We start from the raw sequence: 25,773 nt of genomic DNA, 5'->3' as shown, positions 1-25,773 counted from the left end.
AAATTAGGGCATGTATTAGTTTATATTGTTTGAAGTGGATTGTACTATAAACTTCAGGAAAACTTGAATTAAACGGAGTCATAATTAAGACAGAAGTTGGCTAAAATGACCAATGCTTGCATTCAACATCCTTCAGAAGAACATTTGTCACACATACAATACAGGGCTAGTAAAACAAAAAAAGAAAGACCTAACACTAAGTCTAAGACAACTCCTAGGAGCAAAGGATTAAAAACCTGGCAGCTCCCCCACAGGAATGATAAGTAACAATCCTAACGGGTTAAGGAAGTTGGTGAGTCACAATGATCACTGAAGAGTGCATGAATGAGGAGAAGCACAGACACTTCTCATCAGATTGCCCTGTGTAGGCGTCCTTCTCCTAAAACTGCGGTTCCCCTTAAGAGTGGCACATAATATCAAGAGCAAGAAACTGCCTAAGTGGAGGGTTATGTGGCCTCAGTGACTCACGCTGATGTAGCCTGAGAGCCTCCGACAGTGACAACCAGCTAATACAGTCTCAAAGATGCCAAGAAACATACCACTTCTACACTAGAGTGATGAAAGGCTAAAAAGTACCTTATTACACATCTGGGGCAGAATCACAAATCTAGGTGGGAAGCACAGAAAGAAATGAATTCAGTAAAGATAGTTTTTTATACTGAAGTCACAGTTGTTTTCACAGAAAGATTAAAGAAAATTTGAGAGGGGCAAAAGGAAAAGGATCTTTTCAGTTTTAATATATTTGATATTCTTAGTATTAGATTGCATTTGGTTTAAAAATACCTTTCACTATACAACCGGCATACTGAAAAAACACAAAAAAGATGTTTTAGAACATCATTCCTTTTAAAGGCACAGTGAGTCCAAGACATCAAAATATTTTCACCAGGCTAGATTCTCACAGTTAGGTCACTTTGATTCTTGCTTCTAGTTAGCTGTTCAGGAGGTATCTTAGCTTGCCGAGTCTGTCTTTTGTTGTTAACAGAGGTGGATTATCAGGCTGCAAAGGAGGCTTCACTACAATGGCAGTGAGTAATAGGAAGCTGCTCACCACTTTGCTTGGCATGGTACAGTCTTCACATTATGGTTTGTGGTTCTGTACACGTCAGCATATAAACCTGACAGTGTCATTTTCTGGCAGGTGCTAAGATTTGCCCACTCTTAATCTCACTGGTTTGCATATTCATATGCCCATGTCTGAGACCCTTGATAGATGGAGTGTGGTTAACATCATAATAGTAACACTGAAATAAAGCAGAATGAAAAAAGCAATATCCATAGCTAAGAAATCATGGCCTCAGAAATATTACTCACCTGTCTGCTGTGCAGGCTGTGGCAGTGGTTGGTTTAGATGTGAATTGTAATGGACAGAAGGGATTGGGCGATACTGAGGTTGACCAGAGTGATAGTGGCCTGGAGCACAGTAACAGGCTGGCATCTAGGATAAGTGTTGAGGAAGAAAAATCAGTTTCACTTGCAAAGAAATGTTTTCTCTGAGGAACAACAGAATGTAATGAGTAATAATTCCATCACTACCCAAAAATACATTTTCTTAGCTTTTACATTTATGTGAAAAAATTTTTAAAAATTTCAAGCATACAGGATACATAACAAAAGACACCTACCAATATACCTGGCAATTACATTTAGTAGGTTTAAATTTTTTGGCCATATTTGTTTCCGATTTCTTTCTCTGTTTTATAAAACCAAACACTATTAAAATAGCTAAAGGCTTACTCTAGCATTCTTTTGTCCTATATTCAACAGAAAAACCATTATCCCATAGTTGGTGTGTATCTTTGTTATAAATGTTTTGGAACCTCTACTATATATGTATATCTGTTATCCATACAGAAAATTGTTGAGGATCTAAAAAATTTACATTATACTACTGTACTATATACAACTCCATGCAAATTATTTTGCAATTAACATTCTCTTTTGAGACTTCTCTTGGTTGAAACATATATACTGCTAGCTCATCCAATTTGATATATGAACTGCAATCATTGTATAAATTAGTCAGTTTATCTATTCCCACACTAATACACAGTTGCGCTGGTTCCATTTTTTAATTTTTCTCATATTTCTAATGTAAATTAAAATGCCAATACAAATCCTATTTGTCAATTATACCTTAATAAAGCTGGGGGTAAAAACAGTAAGACTAGCTTGATTATATTTACTTCTGGTGCTATTTAAAAATTTTTTTTTAATCTTTATTTATTTTTGGGAGAGAGAGAAAGAGAGAGAGCATGTGCATGCAGACAGGGAAGGGGCAGAGAGAGAGAGGGAGACACAGAATCCGAAGCAGGCTCCAGGCTCTGAGCTGTCAGCACAGAGCCTGATGGGCAGCTCGAACCCATGAACCATAAGATCACGACCTGAGCCAAAGGTGGACACTTAACCAACTGAGCCAACTAGGTGCACCTCCTTCTGGAGCTATTTATACTAGTTGTGCATTTCTCTTAATCTGACCTAGTTTGGAATAAGGAATAAACAATTAATTCAGTGATGTAGAAATATGTGGTAAATTAACTTTAGTAGCTTCATAAGCTCTTTCAGGTTCTGCTCTTCCAACTGGATTACTTCTCAAAGAGACACCTGTAGACATCTTAAAGAATGCCCATTTCATCTGGAAACCAGCTGGAGTACATAATTTCTATATCAGTTATAAGCCAAGAATCTCCTAAATTTACTATAACATTCTTCTGATTCTGAAACATTAGATACAATACACTTGTGGTCCCTTAACTGTTCCTGGAGGTATCAGCGAACAATAGGTTTTCCTGATTTCAGATCTTAATCCATTATTATACTTTTCAGTATATGTATGTATATAAATAACAGTATATTCTTTTCTCCCCCTTAATTAAAAAGGATATCACTGGGGTGCCTGGGTGACTCAGTTGGTTAAGCACCTGACTCTTGATTTCAGCTCAGGTCACGATCTCATGGTTTTGTGAGTGTGAGCCCCGTGTCAGGCTCTGTACTAAGAGAGTGGATCCTGCTTGGGATTCTTCCTCTCTTTCTGCCCCTACCTTGCTTGTATGAGTGAATGTGCATGCATACGTGCGCGTTCTCTCTCTCTCTCTCTCTCTCTCAAAATAAGTATATAAACTTAAAAAAAAGACATTGTTTAAGGCAAAAGAAAAAAAGGACAAAGGAAAAATCAAATGTAATACTAAAAGAATTCAAATAATACAAAAGGCAGGAAAGGAAGGATATAGGAATAAAACAGAGATAAAACAAACGGAAAACAAATAGCATTGTGGTATCCCTGCATTTAGCCATGTCAATAGACATACTAAAGATAAAAGGACCAGACACTCCAATGAGACTGGATAGGACAGAAAAGATGAACTATACACTATATGCAAAAGATAGACTTTAAATACTGAGCATTCAAGGGTGCCTAGGTGGCTCAGTCAGTTGAGTGTCCCATTTCGGCTCAGGTCATGATCTCACAGATCATGAATTTGAGCCCCAGATTGGGCTCTGGGCTGACAGCTCAGAGCCTGGAGCCTGCTTTGGATTCTGTGTCTCCATCTCTCTCTGTTCCTCCCCTGCTTGTGCTCAGTCTCTCTGCCTCTCAAAAATAAATAAACATTAAAAAAATTAAAAAAAAAAATATCGAGCGTGCAAATAAGATAAAAAAAGATACCATTTAAATGCTCATCAAAAAAATGCTGAAGTCACTAGATTTGTCAGATAAAATAGGTTTTAAGAGAGAAAAACATTTCATTGCTTACTATAGGTTCCAACACTATACAAAACTGGCAGAATGTAAGGGAGACATAGACCAATCCACTATCACTTAATTAAAAAAAATTTTTTTTTAAATGTTCATTTGTTTTTGAGAGACAGAGACACAGACAGAGTGTGAGTGGGGGAGGGCAGAGAGAGAGAGAGAGACACAGAATCTGAAGCAGGTTCCAGGCTCTGAGCTGTCAGCACAGAGCCCCATGGAGGGCGCCAAAGTCAGACACTTAACTGACTGAGCCGCCCAGGTACCCCAACCACTATCACTTATTGACAGAACTGGACAAAAGATCTAAAAGAATCTAACCAACAACACTGACTCAACTGATACTTAGAGAATAATAAATGCAAAAAAAAAAAAAAAAAGTAAAAAATGAAAGAGATTAAGATAAGCTAAATTAATGGAAAGATACCCCATGTTCATTAAGATTGGAAGATTTACTATTAAGCTACAATAATATCCAAAGCAATCCACAGATTCAATGCAATCTCTATCAAAATTCCAATGGTGTCTTGCAGAAGTGAAAAAACCAAACATCATATTTATATGGAACCATAAGCCACATAGCCCAGTAGCCAAAGCAATCTTAAAAAAGGACAAAGTTGGGGTGCCTGGGTGGCTCAGTTGGTTAAATGTCCAACTCTCGGTTATGGCTCAGGTCATGATCTAGCGGTTTGTGAATTCAGGCCCTGCATCCGGCTTCGCGTTGACAGCGGGAAGCCTGCTTGGGGTTCTTCCTCTCCCTCTCTGCCCCTCCCCTGCTTGCTCTTTCTGTCTCTTTAAAAAAAAAAAAAAAGAAAGGAAGGAAGAAGAAGAAGAAAGATGGAGGACTCACATTTCCTGATTTTAAAACTTACCACAAAAGTATAGTAATAAAATAGTGCAGTACTGGCATAAAGGTAGAAACACAGAATAGCAAAAGTAAGAGTTTATTTGATACCAATAAACCAGAGTACCAACACCATTCAATGGGAAAAGAACAGGGTCTTCAATAAATGATACCAGAACAAACAAATACACACAAAAGAATGACGTTGGGACTCTTACACGTCATTATCATACGCAAAAATTAACTCTAATGGATAAAAGATCTACCTATTGGAGCTAAAGACCATAAAACTTTTTTTTTTTTAATGTTTATTTTTGAGAGACAGAGAGAGAGAAAGAGTGTGTGTGTGAGCAGGGGAGAGGCAGACATGGGGACAGAGGATCCAAGGCAGGCTCTGACAGCGACAGCAGAAAGCCTGACACAGGACTCAAACTCACAAAGTGTGAGATCATGGCCTGAGCTGAACTCGGACACTAATCCCACTGAGCCACTCAGGTGCCCAAGACCATGAAACTCTTAAAAGAAAACAGGGATAAAATCTTCATGACCTTGGATTTGGCAATGGATTCTTAGATATGATATTAAAAGTATCAGCAGTAAAATGAAAAAAAAAAAAAAAAAAAAAAAAAAAGGATAAAGTGGATTTCATCAAAATTAAAGTTTTGATAACTAATTAAGGACGTTATCAAAAAGTCAAAGGACAACTACAGAATGGTGAACATCTTTGCAAATCACACACCTGATAAGGGTCTAGTATACAGAATATATAAGGAACTCTTACAACTCAACAAAAAGACAATCTCCTGAAAAAAATGGCAAAGGACTTACAACAGACATTTCTCCAAAGGAGACAGATAATGGCCAACAAGCGTATGAACAAATGATTAACCAATCATTAGGGAAATACAAGTCAAAACCACGAGATATCTATTTCACACCCAAAGGATGGCTAGGATAATAATAATTTTTTAAAAGGGAAATAATAAGTGTTACTGCCAAAATGTGGAAAAACTGGAACCTCAATCCATTGCAGATAGGAATATAAAATGACACCATAGAAAGCCTGGTGATTCCTCAAAAAATTAAACACAGAATTACCATATAATTCAGCAATTTTATTCCTAGGTATATACCCAAATAAATGAGAACAGATACTTGAACAAATACACGTACCTCCATGTTCATAACAGCACTATTCACAATGTGCAAAGGGTAGAAACATCCCAAACCCATTAATGGTTGAAAAATGAACAAACGGTGGTATATACAAACAATGGCATATTATCCAGACCTAAGAAGGAATGAGGTACTGATACATGCTACAACATGGATTAACCCTCAAACACTGTGTTAAGTTAAAAAAGCCAGACACAAAAGGTAACAATATGGCATGATTCCATTAATATGAAGTATCCAGAATAGGTAAATCCTTAGAGACAGAATGCAGATTGGTGGTTCCAAGGGCTGGGGGAGAGGGCAAATGGGTAATAACTGCTTAATGAATACAGAGTTTTCTTTTGGGGTGATGAAAATAAAAATGGTTTGGAACTAGAGAGAGGTGATAGTTGCAAAACACTGTATATGCACTAAATGTCAGTGAAGTGTTCACTTTAAAATAGTTAATTTTATATTATGTGAACTTTACCTCAAAACAAACCAAAAAAATCATAAACACTAAAATGATAGAATACAAATGCTTTCAAGTGCACATGGATCTTGCCCCCAAAAGACTACATACTGGGAAATAAAAGAAGACTCAAGAGATTCCAAAACAAATCTTAGAGTAGGTTCTCTGACCACATGAAATTAAAACAGAAATCAAAACAGTAAGGTATTTAGAAAGCCCCAAATATTTGGACATTAAATAACACACTTCTAGACAAATCATGGGTCAAAAAAGTCACATACAAAAAAGAGAGAGAGATTTTGAATGAAATAACAAAAACACAACATATCCAGTTTTATGAATTGCAGCTAAAATGGTGCTTTAGAGGGAAATTTATAACATAAAAAAACTTAGAAAGGAAGAACAATAAAAAATCAGTGATCTATGCTTCCACCTTAAAAAGCCAGAAACAAAAGAGCAAATAAACCCTTAAAATAAGTGGAAGGAAGAAAATAATGGTAAAGGCAGAAGTAGCTCAAACAGAAAATGGATAATAAAATTAATGAAACCCTAAATTGGTTTTTTATTTATTTTTTATTGTTTAAGGAAGGTGGGGAGGGAGGGAGAGGGGGAGAGAGAGAGAGAAAGAAAGAGAAAGAGAGAGAGAGAGAGAGAGAGAGAGAGAGAGAGTGAGAATATGAATATGCATGCCTGAGCTGGAGAGAGATCATGACCTGAACTGAAATCAAGAGAACGCTTAACTGACTGAGCCACCCAGGTGCCCTGAAACTCTAAATTGGTTTTCTAAAAACATTGATGGAATTGATAAATCTCTTAAGTAAATAAGACACAAAGAAGAGAGAAGAATGAAATTACCAACATTAAGAATTACATAGGTGATACCATTAAAGATCTTCAAGGTACTAAAATTATAAGGTGGATATTATGAGCAACTGTTTGCCAATAAATTTGAAAATATAATTAAATTATACAAACTATGAAATCTGATCCAAAAAGAAATAGAAAATTGGATTAGCTCTGTATCTACTAAAAAACTGAATTTGTGGGGCGCCTGGGTGGCGCAGTCGGTTGAGCGTCCGACTTCAGCCAGGTCTCGATCTCGCGGTCCGTGAGTTCGAGCCCCGCGTCGGGCTCCGGGCTGATGGCCCGGAGCCTGGAGCCTGTTTCCGATTCTGTGTCTCCCTCTCTCTCTGCCCCTCCCCCGTTCATGCTCTGTCTCTCCCTGTCCCAAAAATAAATAAAAAACGTTGGAAAAAAAAATTTAAAAAAAAAAAAAAAAAAAACTGAATTTGTAATTTTAGAATCTTCTCCACAAAATAACTCCAGATCCAGATGGATGCATCAGTGAATTCTAGCAAACATTTAAGAGAAGAGTCCTACACAAAGTGCTTTAGGAAATTAAGGAGGCAATGATATCTAATTCATTTTGAGGCCAGTATCAGTGCCATCCTGATACTATAACCTGAAAAAGACATTATAAGCAAACCATAGACCCATATCCATTATGAACATTCATGCAAAAATCCGTAAGAAAAGTCGAATGAATCCAGTGATATATAAAAAGATGTTATATCATGACCAAGTGGGAGTATGTTCCTGAAATAAAAGGTTAACTTAACATTCAGAAGTCAGAATAATTCACTGTATTAAGAGAGTGAAGTGGAGAAAAAAAATCACATGATCATTTCAACAAAGAAAAAGACATTTTATAAGACTTAATACTCAATTCATGGTAAAAACTCTCAACAAACTAAGAGAATTTCCTCAACCTCATAGAGGGCAAAAACCCCACAGATAATATCACAGTTAATGATGAAAGACAGAATGCTTTCCCCTAAGACTGGGAACAAGGAAGAATATATACTTTCAAAACCTAGCCTTAAGTTAATAAATGAATTCTAGGGAATTTACTTCCCCCTGTTATGTTGTGTGTATATTCAACATCAGAGCTCATAGACAATACAATAAGGCAAGACAGAGGAATAAAAGGCATATATATTGGAAAGGATAATATATGTAGAAATGGTCTTCAATATAGAAAATCCTAAGCAGTCTGTAAAAAAGTATTAGAATAATTAAATTTAGAAAGTCCACAGGATTTAAGATAAATGCACAAAAATCAACTTTATTTCTACATACTAGCAAATGATGAACAGAAAATGAAATTTTAAAATAATCTCCTTTAAAATATCATTAAAAAACATTACATATTTAGAGATATATTTAATAAAATATATGCAGTACTTGTATAATTAAAACTACAAAATACTGTTGGGAAAAATTAAGGAATATTCATGTAAATGTAGACAGATAACATGTTCCTGCATTGAAAGGTTTGATAGTATGATGTTAATTCTCCCCAAACCGACCTGAACACATCAGTTTATTTTTATGGTGTACCTACCTTATTGTGTTTCTTGTAAGCTAATTAAAACAAATCTATCGGTTAAAAGGAAACTCAGAAGTGACATACTTTATCTAACTGAAGTATCTACTAGTTATACTGAGAAGGGAAGATGATGGCCAGCTTTGTTTATATACACATTCTCACAGATTCTCTCCATGTGAAATAAAAAGTAAGCTCTCTAAGGTTAAAAGGTGAGAAAGCGACGTACCTGTGGTGAGGGCTGCTGAATATATCCCTGCTGCTGAAGCACAGGCTGGCTGACAGGATGGCCAGAGGCAGCATAGCCAGCAGAAGGGACTGGCTGCCCAGGTGGCAGAGGAGGGGGAGGAGGTGGTGGTGGCGGTGGTGGTGGAGGGGCTGCCGTCATGATATAACCAGACTGCTGTGGGGACTGAAGAACAACAGTGGACTGGAACATGGTGGCATGAGGGTCAGAACCATCTGCAGATGGCTGGCGGGCAAGACTCATGTGGCTAAACTGAGACCCAAGGTTGTCCTGCTAAAAAAAAAAGGGAAAAGTCAGAAATCAGTAAGCCTTCCATACACACGTAAACCAAACTTCTAAAAAAAAAAAAAATACTTCATGTATTTGAAGATGAACTGCAGTAGTATGGGTATCATGTATCTATAACAGATTTGATTTAATAGAACAGCTTCAATAAAATTAGAACTCTAAGGCAGGAAAGCAGGAGTATTATAATGCTGTCATTAATAAATTACTTTTAAAGTAGATCTAATGGATTGCAAAGCATGCAGAAGAGTAGGGTGTAAAAACATTTCACACAAAAAAATGAAAAGACACTTATCTAAATGATGATTAAAGACACATAAGGATGTGTGAAGTGAAAACTGGACATACTTATATTATAAATTAACATCTTCTCAAAGGACTTCAAGGACCGGGTAACTAACAAGGCACAGTACTAATTATTCTACCCCTTTTCCTAAAAGGCAAGATTCTGGTTCTAGGCACCGCTGTTTATCTTATCACACCTGTTGAAAATACTAGCACAAATGAAAAAAAAAATGCATAAAATCCACCCCAGTCTTCTAATCTCTCAAAAATAATTTGGCCATAAATTCTATTCTTCTCTAGGGTTTTTCAGTCTCTTCCTAAAGTCAGATGTTGACAAATGTAATCGAGATGAGTTTCCTATTGCTTTTGCTACTTGGTGAGCAGGCGAATCATGTCCAGCCAAGAGAGGTTTATAATGTACATGCCATCTGACAAATGTTTTCTCTCACTCAACAGCCTAAGGACCAGTTCTGACTAGTCTAGATAATATCATTGAAATGACAAAAATGGGGTTAAAATGGCATCCCCTTGCTCCCAAAGAGCCAGAGATTGGCAACAATATATACCACATTTTGTTAAGAAGAGAATTTTGGAAAAAGTTACTTAAAAAAAATTGTGGCAACTGAGTTGTCAGATCAAAGTCGACACATCTACAATTTCTAGTCTGCTGGTTTTTGCAAAGTACATTACAGCTATGGAAAAGACAGGGAACTGAAAAGGGGTACCTGATTTAATGACTGGAAATACATGGTTTTATGCTTGCTCTGACACACTCTAGCATTATTAGCCTAATTCAATGAATAGTTTCAAAAGGGAAAAATGTACTAAAATATACCTATTAGTTGTAATTACACAGTAATCTGGCCAAATATTTTAACTATACACCACCATCAGAGTCGTCTTGAAAAAAAGTCATTTTCTTATTCCAACAATCTGCCATTTTTCAAAACATTTTTGAGGCTTTTACGTTATGTTCATTGATACTTTTGATCTTCTCAATGCTGGCAAAATTTTATTTTTACAGATTGGAAGTGATTTTTGAAAATCATTCACAGCCAATGCTGGTAAATAAGGTTGCCCCCAGCTCAACGCAAAAACACTCTCAATATAAGAAAACGTTTCTACAAAATGTCAAGTGATTTTAAGACATAGCTTGTAATTTAACCTAAAAAGTAGTGTCAAAATATGATGCCATATATTCAAAAAATAACAGCACCACCGGGAAAAGTCTATTAGGCTGTTTAGGGAGACTCATTTTAAGGGAAGGGAAGGGAAGGGAAGTAACATTTATTGAATACTCATTTCATGTTAGGCCCTAGGCAGGAATTCCATTCCAACTTTTACATTGTTGTCTCATATACTTAGTAACTATAGAAGGTCACAGAGAGAACACATGGCCCTGGTGCTTGTAAACTCTGAGAGGTAGAATTTAGGGCATACTTTGGATTGAAGAAGGTACCATTCATTACAGTCACAGATTAAATATCTAGAGATCTTCTTGGGAATATACTTAGAAGAATATCTTATGTAATCATAAGCTCCAATTCACCCTAATAACTGGGATAAGTCTACGGGACCTATGTACTGGGGAAAGAACAGAAAGCCTTAAACCCAGATGAAGGCTGCCACTCCAAGATTGCACAGATTGCACTGATCTCAAGGAGAAAAGTAGCTAAACCATCTTAGGACTAGAATTGTCAACCTGAAAATCATTTCATTGTGGAAAAGCAGGAAAAAATTGGGATTTATATAATCACTATAATAAGTCAATATAACAAATATTCTACAGTAGACAGTAAATTATTTCTAATACAAGTTAGAAACACTTTTTCAGTATATGTGTCTAGGACTTTAAATAGTCACAAAAGATCATATCACATTAATCACATTCATGAGCATCCATCACACATCCACCCACAGAAACAATGCAGGAGGTGAATAGAGATATAGTACCACGGAGTATTGCTGGGTGGGTGAGACTGGCAGGAGCGGGGATGGGTAAGGGGCTGTAGAGTACTGAACAGGCTGTGAAGAGGACTGCAGAGGACGAACAGGCTAAGGAATAACAGGTTGGCAAACAATGTTAATGTCAGAATAAAATGTTACAAGAATTGCATAAAATGGACACTTTTTTGGCAAGAGCTTAAACTATATTTATAAAGTGGTCTTAAACAACAATAATAGGAAACAACAAAAACAATGCTAAATGAAGAAACTCTACACAGTAAAAATTTAAAAAACATACCTATGTTTTAATATATAATTTTTTTCATAAACATATTTATTAGATTCATAGAAACAGGTAATTTAGACATTTCAAATCCTATTATCTAACCCAAACTCCTAGGTTAAGTCAGTAAAAACAAAACCACTCATTCTTACTTCCTGGTTTGATGGAGGGGCTGTTCTATTTAGCATTATAAAACTAAATAAAAGAAAAACTTCATTCATTATCAATGAAAACTTAACATAGTATCTATGCCAATTACTATCTGATAAGGCATGATTAAATACTCTTTTGGGACCATAGGGCCTGAATTCTAACAATTTTCACTTTAAAAAATTTATTTACTTTTTTAATTTTAGCAGTTTTTAAAGTACAATATGTTGTGGGTGCCACTAAGAGTAACAGCCTAAAGAACAGCACACACATACATACAGGCACATGTACACACATAAACTTATCTCTTTTACACAAGGAAGATAAACACATTTGTCTTGCAACTACAAATTTTGGTTGAGAGAGTAGATGCCATGTGGAGCTGAAAAACTAGTGACCTGAAATTTTTTCACTAATGATATACTTCTGCATTTCAGAAAAATAAGGATAAGTTTTATGTTTCCCAGGGACACTCAAAAACAGACATTATAGAAAATGAACAATGTTTTAATCATTTCAAACCTTAAGGAGTACAGCTGGCCATCCGCAGGCTAACAGTGGCATCTGACTTAGTTTCCCAGTCTTATATTTATATTAGATAGTTGATTACAAAAGGGTAATACACATACTGGCTTAAAGACTCTCATAATCCATGTTATATAGGTGACAGTCAGACTAAGATAAGTGACCTGTAGACAGCCATGTAAGCAAGCACTGGAGGAACCCAGGTCATTTTATCTAACGAAAACTCTCACTTTTGCTTAAAATGTATACACATGAATCTCTGTCTGGACAGTATTTCCTAAAAGAATACTTTGAAAATGTAAAATAAGCGAACTGAATAAGCTTCCCAAGGAAATAATCTAAATAAGGGGAAAGTCTTATGACAACTCAGATGTGTATGGTGAGTTACACTTCCCCCACAAAATCAACACAATAGTTCCTAAAAAATGAAAAAAATAGAATCTCACAAAAGATCTAGAACTAAAGCAAAAGTACTAAACAACGTAAAAACTGAAGGATCTATAGAGCCACTGGTTCCTCACTAATCTCTTCACTAGAAATTAGCAAGCTTCCTAGCAGATGACAGCACATATCACACTAAATGAGGTGCAGTGGTTTTAGAACTTCCAAGCACAGGCTATTCAATGTGTTATTAAGTCAGACAACCATTAAGACGTAACTTTCTTCCAGACATCTTGACCTACTATGTAAGTGTCAGATGAAACAAAAGCTTTAGTCGGCTGTAAGATAAAAGAAAGAGGAGTCCGATGAGCACCAGTGGTATGAATTAATGTCTCCGAGAGTGTCAAGTGGTAATGAGACAAATGTGGGCGGGAAGACTCGTTGTTCAAAGTGAAATTCTGACACCACTTAGAAAAGGAAAAGCCTTAGCTCTTCCTTTTCCTACTTAAATTGCAAATGGCTGCAAAACAATATCCACTTAAAAGTGACTGGTTTTGAGAAATGCAGCCCATCTGAAGGCTTTGGAAATCATACTATTATTTTGTTTGGTTATTTCAAACTTCATGGATGGATTATCTCAGTGCAGAAAGAAAGTAGTTACTGAGTATCATTTGTTCATCAATTCTCTATTTTGGTATCTGATGATGAATTACCTGAAACACCTGAAGCAACACCAGGACAATCAACCACGAAGTTTGATGCATATCCTGAGATTTCAAATTATAGTCCATTAAAGCTCTATTCCTTTTTTAAAATGTTTATTTTTTTTTGAGAGAAAGAGAGCAAATAGGGTGGGAGGACAGGGAGAGGGGGACAGGATCTGTAGCGGGTTCCTTGCTGACAGCAGAGAGCCCAATGTGGGGCTGGAACTCACAAACCATGAAATCACTGACATAAGCCAAAGTCAGACCCTCAACCAACTGAGCCACCCAGGTGCCCCTAGGCTCTATTTCTAAACTAAGCTATCTACACCTTTATTTAGGATAGTCTCATATCTAAATCATACAAAATTATTTCTAAGAGATAATAATCTGAAATATATAATCATAGATGAATCCTTAGACTTTTTTGAAGCCACCAGACAAATACTATTTCCACTGAATGAAATGAAAATCAGTCTTATAAAGCTCCTGGTGAAATATGTAGCAAGGCATAGGCAACTGACAACAAGATGAAAGAGAAATACTTCAGGACCTAACTGAATGAAGGCAAGGCAGAGAAGGCCAGGGAGGGCGTTTTACGTATTCTAATGTGTACCTGTGCATTTTTAATCAAATGGGGTTGGGAAGTGGATATGGGAGTCTTTGGAAACAGTTTTTAGGCAACTTCCTCTTCACAGATTTGTATGTTTGGTTTTTAAAAAAATTTCTTTTTTACGTTTATTTATTTTTGAGACAGAGAGAGAGCATGAACGGGGGAGGGTGAGAGAGAGAGGGAGACACAGAATCTGAAACAGGCTCCAGGCTCTGAGCTGTCAGCACAGAGCCCGATGCGGGGCTCGAACTCACGGACTGTGAGATCATGACCTGAGCTGAAGTCGGTCGCCCAACCGACTGAGCCACCCAGGCGCCCCCACAGATTTGTATGTCTTAAAAGCACATCAAAAACCTAGAAATCCTACTTTATATAAACTACCTTGCCCAATATTAGGAGTCTTAATTGCCAGAGGCACAATTATTTACAAAACTTTGAAAGTATTTGATGACATTACCACTGCTCATATATTCTTTACCCTTGCACTACACAAACGATATAACTTGCCAATAAAATTAATGAAATTTCCCTAGTTCAAGTTTATCTCCATACTTCTTTCGTAAGAAAGTATTCTACAAGTTCTCACCAGTGGAATATTTAGATAGTCTTATGGAGAAAAAGAGGTGTAACTAACTGTACAAGCTGTCTTTGATATGTTATACAACCTTTAAAAGAACAAAAGTAAATGAGTTTACACTGGGATAATCAAGTTCCCCAAGGATGAATAATACATCTATATGGGAATAGCCAGAATGTGAAAGTGTATGTGCAAACTTTAAACATTTCTACAAATTCAAGATACTATTAAGAGTGCTTCTGTGAATTCTAATTCAGAATGTTTTTGCCTCCCTCTTTTGTAGAATAGGTGGGATTCGGCAAAGTACCTTGCCGAACTTGAGCAACTCAAGTTTCTTCTATCTTCTTGATCTGTTGAACCTTAGAACAACTTAACTTATTAGCTCACTGGGATAATCTTAGTTTTGTTTTTATTCCTTTTGTCCATCTCTTGCTGTTGTAGAATACGGAGAACATACTCACCACATAGGCTCATGAGATATGAAATTTCCTTCTTTCCAATATATATTCTGTATTTATTAGCTGAAAATCCTGTGAAGTTAACCTCTCTTCCTACAAACAGGGAGCGGGACATCACTGGTGCAGAATATTAAAGTTCTAAGAGATACTTGGGCTAGCCCAATTATAATTATAATTACTGAGTTTAAACCCAAATATATAAAGGGAGGTGAACTTAGCATTATGTAATCATGGATATGTGCACCTGTGAGAAAATGTGATTAGCTGCTTGTTGTTGAGGTGGTGGGGGTGGCAGAGGTGGCTGTGGAGGTCCAGGCACTTGGGTTCTAACAGGTTGTTGAGTCATAGGAGGATTATACACAACTGGACTTCCATCTGGGTTTATGAAGGGCTGACCTGAAAAATTATAAGAGGAGGGAAAAAAACCATTTACAGTTGAGACCGAACATAGGTCATTTCTATGAACAATCCGTAACACAGGTCTATAATCCTTACTCAAAATCCCAAAGCCAAGTTTCTGAAGACCAAAAGATTTTCTTAGCAGAGGAAACAAAGTGTGACCATACCTGAGCCTGTTTTAATAGTCTTTATTTTTCTCACTTAGAGTAAATTTTTTTTTCATTTTTTAAAAATATAATTTATTGTCAAACTGGCTTACATACAACACCCAGTGCTCATCCCAACAAGTGCCCTCCTCAATGTCTATCACCTATTTTCCCTCCCCGCCACCCCCTCCCCCGCCAGTTTGTTCTCTGTATTTAAGTTTCTTGTAGTTTACCTCCCTCCCTGTTTGTAACTATTATTTCCCTTTCCCTTCCCCCATGGTCTTCTGTTAAGTTTCTCACAGAGTAAATATTTGAAAATTCTGCTGCAGTGTTTTACTATGTAGGTGCTGCTCTAAAACCTCCTGGAGTTATTTTATAATACATAGCATTTTTCGAAAACTCTGAATTCTGAATATCTTGCTCAAGGGATTCAGTTATAGGACTGTGGTCCTGCAGTGCTTTAACGATTTCAGTTTTAAGAAAAAATTCTTGACTTTGGGATACTGGAATGTTATTAATTAGCCTCTATTACGTAGTGAGAAAGAGCTAACTTATAGACCACAATGCATATGCTTAATTAGTGAAATTAACACTGGATGAAAATTAAAAATGCTTGCCAGCTTCAAATTTCAAATCATGGACTTGATGGCAGAGTCCTTATTTTATAACTTCTAAAGTTGTAAGTTGTGAACTCTGAAGAATTTTGTAAAATAATTTTTTAATTCTAGTGAGCTTGATTCACAGGTATGAAAAAAACCTTTAATATTGATTTAGAGGCTTATTGTTATTGCTTACTAATTACTGGGGGGATATCTGAAGTGCCTAAGTAAATGAATTTTACTCTTTTCTACACATACATTCTGAACAACTTTTTCTTATTATGAAAATATTTTTATTGTGGGAAAATAACCAATAAATAGGGATCGAAAAAAAATAAATCCCCCCATAATCTTGTAGTTAACAATTTGGATACCCTTCTTCCAGAACTTTTTTTTTTTCAAAGCAGAGGTAAACAGATACACAGATTAGTATTTTTCCTTACACTATACACTATATTATTTAAAAAAAAAAGAACAGAAAAAAAAGGGACTATGTGAAATATACTATGATACCCATTTAGAATGGGAAGAATAGAGAAGTTAAGAGAAATCTGACTGAACAATTGTTAAAAATTGTCTTAATAATATCCTTTCTTCCATGGTAAAACCCATTTGCTTTCTGAAACTTATGACATAATAAAATAATTGTGGGGAGAGAAGAATACACTGTTCCACTGATACCAAGTGGGAAAAGTCCTTCAAATTCAAATAATTTTCATTAAGTTTCTTGATAATTTAGTTATATGAAAACAAGTAATGCTGGGTATTTGTTGATTGTTACGTAATTTTGAACAAAAATGGTAGAGAAGATATGAGTGGAAGCATGCTTAAAAGTAACTTAAGGGCCGTTTGAAAACGTTGGATGTGTTGTAATGCTGTTCTCAAAAAGCAAAGAGATCACTTTTGGACTCATTTAAAATTAAGAATACAATTCAATTACAGGTTGATCTGTTGCTCATTCTATAATTTCCTATTCAGTAGAATCTTTCATATCATTGAAAAATCATTAGAATGATTTGAATGAAAAGTAATAGTAAATAGTATATTAAGTCATCTTATATCCTGCTCCAGAAAAACAAGAAGTTTAGTAATATAATAAATCTCAAGGAGAAGATAATGGTTATTAAGCAAAAACGGAATTTCTGAATAGTCAGTTATTCATTTCTTCTAATAGAAACAAATGTTCCAATACTTTATCTTAAAAAACAGATGCAAAGAAATCTGAAGGTAATGAGTTCCAAGTCATGGTTTTCTCTACAACAAACAAAAGAAAAGGTTCAGGAGCACACAGAGACACTCCCGCCTGTACTTATCTTGCCCAACTACTGCCGTGCTGATGTGACATGAGTTAAGTGTACGAATTTCTAAGAAAGGTTATCAAATGATTTATAAGGTTGTTCTCATTCTCACAAAATTACTGCGCCATAACATTTTGAATAGAGACCAGACTTCATGTGATCTTTTAAAAGATGTTTTCTATATTTGCCCATACGACATGCATAATGAAATGTATTATGACTGCAGTTTCTTAATCTCTCTGAAGTTCAGTTTCCTTACACGTAAATAGGGACTTCACCTACCAAGATTGTAATGATGATAAATAATGTGTTTCAAGCACCTAACACAGTACATGATACATAATACATGCTGAAAAGATGAGAATTATTACCTAACTGCAAAGAATATGTGTCTTCAATATTAATTCATAAGGACTACCTATTTCCTTTTTCTAATAATAAAATGTGCCTTACCTTTTCCTTAGGAGAAAAAATTACTGTATTCAGAAGGACAATAATTTATATGTTCCTTCTCCTTCTTTCTATAATGAATAAGAGCTGCTTACTTTCTCCTTCCTCATGAAATGCATACTATTTTCTCCAGGATAATTTTTACTTTTTTAAATCAAATAAAGCTCTTTCAATGGTCATTGTCTCATTTCTAAGAAATGAACCATTTTTCAATTATGGTTAGCCTAAAAGGTGATGTCTGGATGTCACCAAGAGAAAAATACTTCCTGATATAAACATATCTTGTAACATTTTCTAGCAGAAATGTTTTATTAAAGTTCTAGGGAAAATGCTAATTACTCATGAAAAATAAAAAATTGACAACACATATACAAATAATACATTTAATACACAGTTTTTATTTTTCAGTAACTCCTGATATCTCAACTGAAATAAACACCTTTTTCTCGATACCAACCTGTTTGTGGGTTGATCAGAATACTGCCAGGTGGTATGCCTGCCGCTTCCAAGGGAAGCAAAAAGAAGCTAGTGCTAGGAGATGCAACTTGCCCATTTAGGCCACCATCAAAGGAAAGAGAGCTATGAGTGCTGACAGTTGGATAGACGACAGGTGCGCCATGAGAAGACTGGCTGAGAGCTGTACCTGGAAGAGGCTGCTGGATGTGAGAAAGAGAGCCCGTAGATGACCCTACACTACCAGAAGACTCAGAACCTAGGGAGGAGTAATGAAAAATATGGATTTTTTAAACCTCATATAAAAACGCAGGCTTTAAATATGTAACAATAAAATCCACATTACATAACATGCAGTTACCACATAAAAGCAATGGCTATTTTTGATTTACTATATAATTTTGCTTCCCCTCCCCATCATCAAGTTTAATACAGCAAACTGATCACATAAGTTGTCAGAGAAGTCATAGCCAAAGCATGCAACTTAAGCAAGATTGTAATAACAACAGCCACAGACAGCCACAAAAAGCACATTACCCACATTCCCCAAAGCACAAACTTATGTACATTTTACCTTTTAGATTAACACTTAGGAATACACAGATTATAATTTTCCCCAGGAAAAAGAACATAGCACAGCCAAATGCCCCAAATCTCTTATACCAGAAACCCCTTATCTATAAGAACACAGAAAGATTAAGAGTAGTATAGGAGATAACAAAAATGATAAATTCTCTATCAAGAGACACAATTGGGAAGTTTCATTGCAGAATTCCATTTTAAGCTCAGAATCATAGCATCTTCCTATAGAGTCAACATTTAATTATTTATCATATCAAGGGACAAAGACAGCAAGAAAAATATTCCAAGTATTCATATCAGCATTAGTTTTAAAATTTATTTCTTACTAAACTTAATAAATGTGATAATTTATTTTTAGCTGTTTTTATCCCTGCAATCTATTTCGTTTTCTATCACCCAGAGACTGAAAATGTTACTTTCAGTAAAATGGCTAAAACTGGATAATAAGACAATCAAAGAAAGAAAAAGATTTTTAAACTGTATATGGTTAACGAGGTTTTAAGTAAGAGTTGACTCTGGGATGGAGAATTACTCTTTAATGAATGAAATAAACAAATATGATACACTTATACAGATTGCCTTCTTCTATTTTAAGTTGTGCCAAATGACCCCTGATAAAAACTACCAAAAATAATTTTTCCCTATTAAGAGTTAAATAATGGTTCATCTCTGAAGAGAATATAGATTATAAATAGGACACGATTTTAAAATGTTTTAATTCAGCAGTGTTCCTAAATGATCTTCTCATAGTTATTGTTATGATGACTTGTTTCCCAAATAAATGCATATCTTGTGCATATACATATTTCTTATATTAACAAAATTTACCTATCTTTAGCAATATTCTATGATATACACTAAGATATTTTTAATATGCACATTATAATAAGAAAGGGTGACAAGTGCAATTCATAAGCCTTCATTTAAAGCACTGATTATAGACAAGGATTAATAAAAAAATACTTGGCCACCTCTAAATCTCTCCCATGTTACCTGTACAATACCATATGTCTACGATAACCCAGATAGGCTAAAGATAGCCATTTCTGCTAACTTTTAAAGCTAATTTTGGAATCCAAATAAAGATCTGCAAGGATCCTAAGAGAGATGTGAGGGTCTTTAGTATTAAACCCAGTTAGTAAAGGTGAAGAGAAAATGTATGAGCCTAAATGTAAGGTACCCTAAAAGCAAAGAAACTAGGAGAATGAGGATGTTACTAAAATTTTCACTCATTCAGAATAATTACATCACATTATTTTTCTTGAAAAATCCTCAGAAACTTCTCAGCAATTTTACTGATTCTTTGAATGGCAAATGAAGGACTTTATCATGAAAAATACAATCAATAACTGATAGTATTAGCTGAAAATGCAACCAATGTTAAATAATCCTAGGTAAGAAACCAGGCCTTCTAATTATAAATAAGCAATGGAGAATTTCCAACCACCTCTGGGGACTCAAACAACAGATGACATTTCACTGAACTAACTTGATTAAGTTTATGTCACAAGAGAGGATTTTTACTTTAACTGATGTTTGTAAATCTCTCTTGAGCAGAGAATGAATCCTAATGTCAATACACCCATTACCTCTGAAGTACTGTGGAGCTGCTCAATGCACTGCTGGTAGGAATTTTGGATGTTAGGATAACTGCAGAAGCCATCTGATAAATAAAGAGCTAAGGCAGCAATAGGGAAACGAAATGTTATGACCGCACAGTTCTAGACAAATATTTATACCTGTTTTTGAAAGCCTGCCTATGCTTTTGCTGCTCCCAGAACTATCACCTCTTGTCAGGACCGAGATTCCACTGAAGCTGCTGGCTTTGGTAACAGCAGGCTTGAAGTTTCGGAGGGAACTGTCTGAATCTGTACTGCTCCAGGGTCGTGGTTCAGAATACTTCAGTTCATTCTCAGTGCTGCTTTGATGGCTATTTGTTGATCTCCCTGAAGCATCTTTATTAACTCTGTAATTTAGAAAGAAAACTTTGAAAAGCTAGTAGGACAAAAGGGGAAAGAATAGAGAAAAAATGCTTTGAGTTTTTAATACTGCATGAAAACATGCTTTCAATACCTAAATATCTGACGCCTCTGCTGGGTACTACTGGCATCCTCGTCTTGAATTCTGTTGGCATTTTAATGAGACATTTTTATTTTTATTAGCATCAATCAGAGAGTTAACAAATGAATTTTAAAAATTCCCTCACCTTTTGTCAATAATATAATTCTCTTGGGAACACAGGGACTAGAAAGAAAGAACAGATATAAGAAGTTGAGCTTTTGTCAAATACATAAACTGGTGATGACAACAAAAAACACACACAGTAATATTTAATAAGTTATCATTTAGCCCTGCCAAAAAAATCCAAAATAGTGATAGGGGGACATAAATAAATAACAATGAAATTATTTTTGGCTTGGACACACTATGCTTACTTTTAACAGAAGCCATTCATTTCTGGGGCACAAATTAATCTGAAATTCAAATAATCTCTTCCAAACAAGTGAACCCCTTTTCACTATTATATACTGAAGGTGTACACCAATCTATAGATTCCACCTCATTCACTCAACATTTTGATCACCTGTGCTTTGGTTGTGACTGTAGCAGTGAACAAGCAAGCAGCTATACCTCAATGCAGCTCAGAACCAAACTGTTCTAATGCTATGAACTTAGCTTGGGCAACCACCATTTTTGCTTGTATTATTATAACAGTCTTCTAACTGGTTTTCCAGCTACTAGTTTTGCCCTTTTAATCCAATTTAAACAATAGAAGCCACAAAAGTCTTTCTAAAATGTCAATCTTATCACATCTCTTCCCTCCTTTAACAGCTCTCCGCTGTTTGCATAGAGGTCAGCAAACTATGGTCAGCCACCTGTTTTTGCAAATAAGGTTTTATTCGAACACAGCCGTGCCCATTTATTTATGTATTTTCTACATCTGCTTTCACATTAAAAAGGTAGATTTGAGTTGTTGCAATAAAATACCGCATGACTCTAAAAGCCTAAAATATTAATTATCTGGCTCTTTACAGAAAAAGTTTGCTGCCTCCTGCTCTAACTAAAGGCCCAACCACCTTAACCAGCTTTCAGGGACAGGTCATCTGCTTCCTGGGTCAAGTCATCTGCTTCCTGCTTATTTCTCTAATCTAAACTTTCCTCACTTTCTGTGTCACGTAGGCTATAGTCCAGCTCCTCTGAATTTTTTAGTCTTCATGTGTCAACTTCTCCTTTAACTCTGGGCCTCTGCAAATACTGACCCTCTACTTGGAACATTTCACTCCCTTGGAGTCTCTGTTTGGAAGCTAACTCTTCCTCTCACTCCTGAGTTTTGTTTTGTGATGCTTTTCTGCCATGTCCCTTATTTTACCTTCATGTCTCCACCTACATCACAGATCGTATTGTCATTACCTGGCTATTCATCGGGGTAGAGGCCTCATCAATCTTACAAACTACAGAGAGAATTACATCTAGTTTATCAGGCTCTGAGGACAGCAGACCTGGGCTGAAATCCCAATCTCTGTCATTTTCTAGCTATATGATCTTTTGCTACTTTACTTAGCCTCCTCGAACCTCAGTTTCCTTATCCGTAAGATAAAAACAATGATAATATCTACCATATGTATATATAGCACTGTTTGGGGGATAACTTATTTTAAGTGTAAACGGATGTGTCCTCCAGTGCCCAGCATAGCACCTACTATAGGTGGTCAATAAGATTTGTATGAATATTAACTGATAGTTTGGATTTTAGTGTTACTCTTTGTTTTTTTACCATTGAAATTTCTATCTCTGGCAATGTTAACACAAATTACATACATTCATATATCCATGAATAAAACCTAGTACTGAACAGAATGGGTGCTTAACAGACACTGGTCAGACCAAACTAAATCTCTTCTCACATATATGTATAAAATAATTACCCACTTTAAAGATTTCTTTCACATAATCACTTAAAAAAGTAGACAATATTAATCTAAAAATTAGTTTTACTTTAAAAGAAACAAGTTATTTATTGAGAAAAATCTACTACCAAGTAGAACTTAGAGTCCATGATTTTGTAGACTATGATGAATGTTCTAAAAATCTCAAATCTGTGAGAAGTTTGGAAGGAAAAAAAATTATACTAACTATATATTCAGTTCAACACTACTACTCTGTAGTCTATAAGCATCCAGTTTTTGAAATATTTATATAACTGCTGCAATGTAGCATTTTATAAACTATTAAATTATTAACATGAACAAGATGGATCTCAGTATTTCTAACAAGTGACTTTAAATATAACAGATACGGTTACAAATAAATGATCAATAGATTATAAAAGGTGTGACCCCCCCCCCCCAATGCAATTAGCGTATATTTTAACAGTGAGATCTAAATATAAATCAGTACATACATCTTGGGAAAATATTCGGTCTCTGGCTCTCTGGTACTCCTCTTCTCTTTCTTCTATAGATTTGCTCCTTCTGTCATCTTTCAAACGTATTCTCATCTAAAGGAATGAAAACAATTAATTCTCGGGAAAATGATCAGTTGGGATAAGTCCTGCACCTAGAAAAAAGCTGCAGTTGTGACAGATTACCTGGTTATCATCTTTGTCAAAGCTGGAGTTGTCTCTCTTGAGGATATATCGTTTCTGAAAGTCTTCACCTTTATCATCCTTAATATGTTCATTGAATTTCTGATCAGGTCTAAAAAAACCACGAAGGGAACAGGAAAGATAGTACACAATATTTACAGAAAAGTTAAATACAACATGTTATGAAAAGTAATCAGAGCAATGCAAATTACCACTCATTAGTGCCACTAATAATTAATATTTATGTTATCTCATTTACTCTTCATAATAATCTTATGAGAAGGTATTAACTGCTCTATGTTATGACTGAAAGGCCATATGAAAAATACACTGTGGGCTCTGGAATCAGACTGCTTGGGTTCAAATATTCAGCTTTACCACTTTAGTTGCTTCAGGACTTGTGCAAGTTACTTAACCTTTCTGTTCCCTAGTTTCCTCATTTGTAAATTGAATTACAGGATACCTACTTCACAGGGTTGTTCTGAAAATGAAGTGAATTAATAAATGAATAGCACTTAAAAAGTAAACACTCAGTAGAAGTTTGTTATTATTATAAATATTACTGAAAAAAGCTGAGGTTCAAATGGCTTAGGCAACTGTCCAAGGTCAAGTGCAAGTGAATGACTGAGCCACAGCTGGCGCATTGGTATGGCAGACTCAAAGCCTATTTATCCTCTTTGCATTGCCTCCTCTAAATCTAAGGAAAAATTCTGGGAAAAAGAATAAAGTATAGTGTTGTATCTTATATTACATTCTTACATTTGGTGTGATATAACTGAAAGTAATAAATTTTTTTGTGGCTGCTTTAACTAAAACTTAAGAGGTTAATTTCAAATGCAACCAAGAATTCTTAATTATAGCAGGGTACATCTTTGATTTATATTAATTGAAACAGTTTAAAAAAGAAATAATTCTTTTTTGGAGGTTAAAGTTGTAACCTAAAGTAATAATTATAAAATTATAACAATACATTTTATGGCTGATTTGTCTTTCCTCTACAGAAGTGTTGCAAGTTCTAATGACATCCTGAAGACATATATGAGGTTGTAGTCCATGGAAAATCAAAATTACGTAAAACTTCGCTTTCTAAAATATATTGTCAGCTTCAACAAATTAATTTATTTAATACTCTTGTGACTTAATAACATCCTGTTATAAAACTGGAATTACTCTTTTGAAATACATGGTACATAAAAATATATTTAGAGGTACAAAGAAAGGTTAACTGAAGCCCTGAGTAGTTTTTTAAATATAGCTTAAATATGTATTATACAGTGATGTAATATACTGTGAATACCAAGTACATTTGTGAACCAAATAAACCTAAGTAATAACATCTTCAGCAAACATGACCATATATATCATTATGTAGAATATTTAAGGAATGCTTCTGAATATTTGTTTTAACCTAGTGAATTTTTAATAAAGTACTGTTTCTATATCCTGTCAAATTATGCAAAACAAGATTTGAAAATAAAACTTATCTAAGTAAGTTGAAGAAATCTTTATTTTACAACGTACTTAGGTGAAACGAAGGGCAGATCTCCACACAGAGCTATATGTATACAGAACTAAGAAGAACAAAAACAAGAGTAAAAACAACATCATGACCAAACTGATGAGAAAAAAAAATGCTTTCTTTAGTAGGAATTTGCAAGGTTGTCTATTTAGTTCTGAAGATGGTAGTATGTTATTTCTGTCACAGGATCACCCTGTTTACTTATATCAACTTTTTTTGTAGCTGTTCAAAGTCATTTTTCCTTATTGAAGGTGTCTGTACTTGGGCGCAAGAGTTATTCCAAAGTCAACTCTAAGGTTTAACCAAGGGCCTGGCAACTTTTCTAAGAGCAGCTGGATTCCCACACCAAATAGCATTGGCAGGCATTTCAGCTAACCTTAAGACTGTCTTACCTCTTTCTTTTATAGATGCCTGAATTTACTGCCCTGCAATCGCCAACTTCCCGCTCCATTGAGACACCCCAGTGGACACCGGGTTGTTGACATCCACAACACCACTGGTTCAAGGCTGGAGCGGGTAATTTGCCTATGAGGAAAAGGTAAGTTTGCATTTATTCAATGTGGAGCAGATCTCTAAGGTTTTCTGATTTACAACCTTCTTCATATTCCAGAAGATATAAAATAAGAATACAGTGTAACTTCAATGATCTGAATGTCTAGTTGTAATTATGTTATCAATCCATTCT

The 25,773-nt window shown here is 35.4% G+C and overlaps 1 protein-coding gene across 21 annotated transcripts in view; it reads right to left on the bottom strand.

Annotated features, from left to right (window-relative positions):
- Window positions 1-25,773, bottom strand: part of R3HDM1 (R3H domain containing 1) — a 203,123-nt gene that overhangs the window by 71,127 nt on the left and 106,223 nt on the right. For 14 of the 21 annotated variants that reach the window (XM_042948556.1, XM_042948563.1, XM_042948558.1 and 11 more), the window contains 10 exons: window positions 23,573-23,681; window positions 23,387-23,482; window positions 21,191-21,228; window positions 21,058-21,108; window positions 20,724-20,950; window positions 18,407-18,661; window positions 15,302-15,453; window positions 11,376-11,477; window positions 8,835-9,125; window positions 1,315-1,438 (listed from right to left, as the gene is read on the bottom strand). In XM_042948556.1, coding sequence (XP_042804490.1) covers window positions 1,315-1,438; window positions 8,835-9,125; window positions 11,376-11,477; window positions 15,302-15,453; window positions 18,407-18,661; window positions 20,724-20,950; window positions 21,058-21,108; window positions 21,191-21,228; window positions 23,387-23,482; window positions 23,573-23,681 — 1,445 coding nt within the window. Of the gene's footprint in view, window positions 1-1,314; window positions 1,439-8,834; window positions 9,126-11,375; window positions 11,478-15,301; window positions 15,454-18,406; window positions 18,662-20,723; window positions 20,951-21,057; window positions 21,109-21,190; window positions 21,229-23,386; window positions 23,483-23,572; window positions 23,682-25,480; window positions 25,608-25,773 lie in introns of those variants that run through there. The other 7 variants (XM_042948574.1, XM_042948564.1, XM_042948570.1 and 4 more) reach the window with 7 other exon arrangements.

The sequence above is a fragment of the Panthera leo genome, chromosome C1 (assembly GCF_018350215.1).
Source record: "Panthera leo isolate Ple1 chromosome C1, P.leo_Ple1_pat1.1, whole genome shotgun sequence".
NCBI lineage: Eukaryota > Metazoa > Chordata > Mammalia > Carnivora > Felidae > Panthera > Panthera leo.
Note: the sequence above shows the minus strand (reverse complement) of the source record. Positions and strands in the feature narration are given on the sequence as shown.